General features: G+C 43.4%; 1 protein-coding gene across 1 annotated transcript in view; it reads right to left on the reverse strand.

The window, feature by feature from the left end:
• Positions 1-2,500, reverse strand: part of LOC311041381 (nuclear factor 1 A-type-like) — a gene marked incomplete at both ends in the record, with an annotated part of 31,898 nt that overhangs the window by 11,837 nt on the left and 17,561 nt on the right. The window contains one exon of the mRNA XM_084086292.1: positions 72-186. Within this exon, the coding sequence (XP_083942418.1) occupies positions 72-186 (115 nt within the window). The remainder of the gene's footprint in view (positions 1-71; positions 187-2,500) is intronic.

Raw genomic sequence — 2,500 nt, forward strand, 5'->3', positions numbered from 1 at the left:
TAGTATTGTGTGTGTATATTGTGTGAGAGTGTAAAGGTATTATGTGTGTATATTGTGTGAGTGTGTATTACCTAGAGGAGGTCGAGGGCAAAGGTCGTCTCATGGCTCCAGGACTCATACTGTAGTAGGAGGAGCTATCCAGGTCGGCCAATGAGAAGTTAGGACCCGTTCCTGCGGCGATGGGAGCTATTCCACACACACACACACACACACACACACACACACACACACACACACACACACACACACACACACACACACACACACACACACACACACACACACACACACACACACACGGAATGGAAGGACAGATATAGCATTAGTTGGCGAGTTCAAACACAAATGTGTCACAAATAGAGGAGGTTTTGGTACAAACTAATCTCTCAAGAACAGATTCTGGTCTCCGCTTGAATCTGTCGGGGGGGGGGTTCGTCATAATGTGTACGCACTGGCCTACAAGTGGGCGTGCCTTCAGATCAGGAAGCAGGCCAAAACTCATTTAACTATAGAGCGTGCCAAAATTCCTGAAAGGGGCGTCAACAAGTGTCTTTTGGTAGCGGCGGACATCTTTGAGGGATAAAAACCAGGTTGACTTAACATTGCCCAATGCCACGCCCAATGCCAACGCCCCCCGTGGTGACGACGCGTTGGCACGCTCTATAGCGTCCTCGGAGCAGACAAAACCACAGAAAGATATTCACATTTTAACTTACTCTTTCATCATAGAAACAAGTGGGCTTATAACCAAAACCATCCATGTTCTCTGGGAGAAGTGGTGTTAGTGTTCTGTGTAGAAATATTGTTAGTGGGAATGAAAACATAGTCGCACCACCGGAAGTGAAGCGCTGAGGGCAGACCAAAACCCCAGAGCCAAGTGAAAGAGTAAAAAACAGCAGAGGGCGCTGTTTTTCCTTTTTATTTGGCGATGGGTTCCCAGATTGGGTACAAAGAGACAGTGGTGACATTCAGGGAAAGGACTTCACTCAATTATTACATAATCAATCACAACATTCTTTTTGCATAATCGTTCCCATGTTGAAGCATATTTGAAAGAATGGTGTAAATAAAGACGTAGCTATCTAAAGAGGGAGTCCCTACATCACACAGGGACTAACTCAACACAGGTGAACTGAAAGTCAATTCACACACGACAGGCTGGAGCACTAACAGGTGAACCAGATCATCAATAATCACAGGGTTGGGTGAGACCAGCGTCCTCTAATATGAGAGTGACGACACTATAGCGTTGACTCCCTTCGTAAGAATGGAATGGGGAAATGCTCTGTCTATTTCATACACGGGCAACTGGCGGCCCGGGGGCCACATGCGGCCCCCACCTTCACTTAATGCGGCCCGCATGTCCAATGTACTTGTATTTAAGTCCATAAAGTTAACTTAAAGTAATACTAGGTAACTTTTTCAATAAAACTAAAGTTAAATTGTATATATTTTGTGAGTGGCAAATGTTTCACAACACCCACTCCGTGAATTTCACCCCCGAAAGCCTTTTATTTATATATTTTCTATTGAACGCTGTCGAGGTTGACATTCCCGCAAAAATGACGTCATCTGGCCGGAAAATGTAACTACCGCGCTAATAACAAAAAGGAAACTCACGCTGATTTTAAGAGATTGTATGATTTGAAGAACGAAAAACAACAGTAAAAGAAAACACAGCTCACGGTAACTAAAGCTCCACTGGCTAAGAGAAACGATCCACAGATCGTATAAAACAATTAAAAGAACGCTTTTTGAAACACTTCCGTCTTCCGGGCGAAAACGAATGGAATTCTGGGTAACGCAGTAATAAACGAACGGCCTGCAGTGACGGTAATGACCAGCAGAGGCTGCTAAAAATCGTTTTTTTTTTAAAATGTGCACTGTACAACTTTAAGTATAACTAAATGCATTTGAGATGTTATAAAAATGTTACTTTTCAGGATTCCAATTTAGCAAAAAAGACAATTCAGGATTCCAATTCCAAAAGTAGCTAAAATATAGCACATGTAAACCTCGCGACGCGTTTTGAGGTCGTAGATCGGCTATTTTGGCTACTTTTGTGTGACATACTGGGATGACGAAGCAAGGCAATAATTAAAAAAAAAAGGTAAAATATGGAGACAAGATGTGTGTCCCTCTGGAGTGAGTGTGGAAATATAGTAGCCCTCTACATCAGTGGTTTTCAACCCTTTTCGCATCAAGGACCCCCAAATTGAGAAATATTAGCCCATGGACCCATTTGAAAAGATATGCCAGGGACTCAAGCATTTAGATTTATTGGGGGTCCCAGTCTACACTGTATCATCATCATCAATGTTCATTTAACTCTGAGAGTGTACAAATGGAACCAAATGGACCCGTTAGGGTCCATTTGGTTCCATTTGTACACTCTCAGAGTTACAGACATATAAGGGTCAATTTGGTAGCTAACTATTCATTTGGCTGGGGACCCCCTGGAACCCCCTCAAGGACCACTGGTGGTCCCCGGACCACTGGT

This window comes from Gymnoscopelus microlampas (assembly GCF_963454915.1).
Source record: "Gymnoscopelus microlampas genome assembly, contig: SCAFFOLD_120, whole genome shotgun sequence".
NCBI lineage: Eukaryota > Metazoa > Chordata > Actinopteri > Myctophiformes > Myctophidae > Gymnoscopelus > Gymnoscopelus microlampas.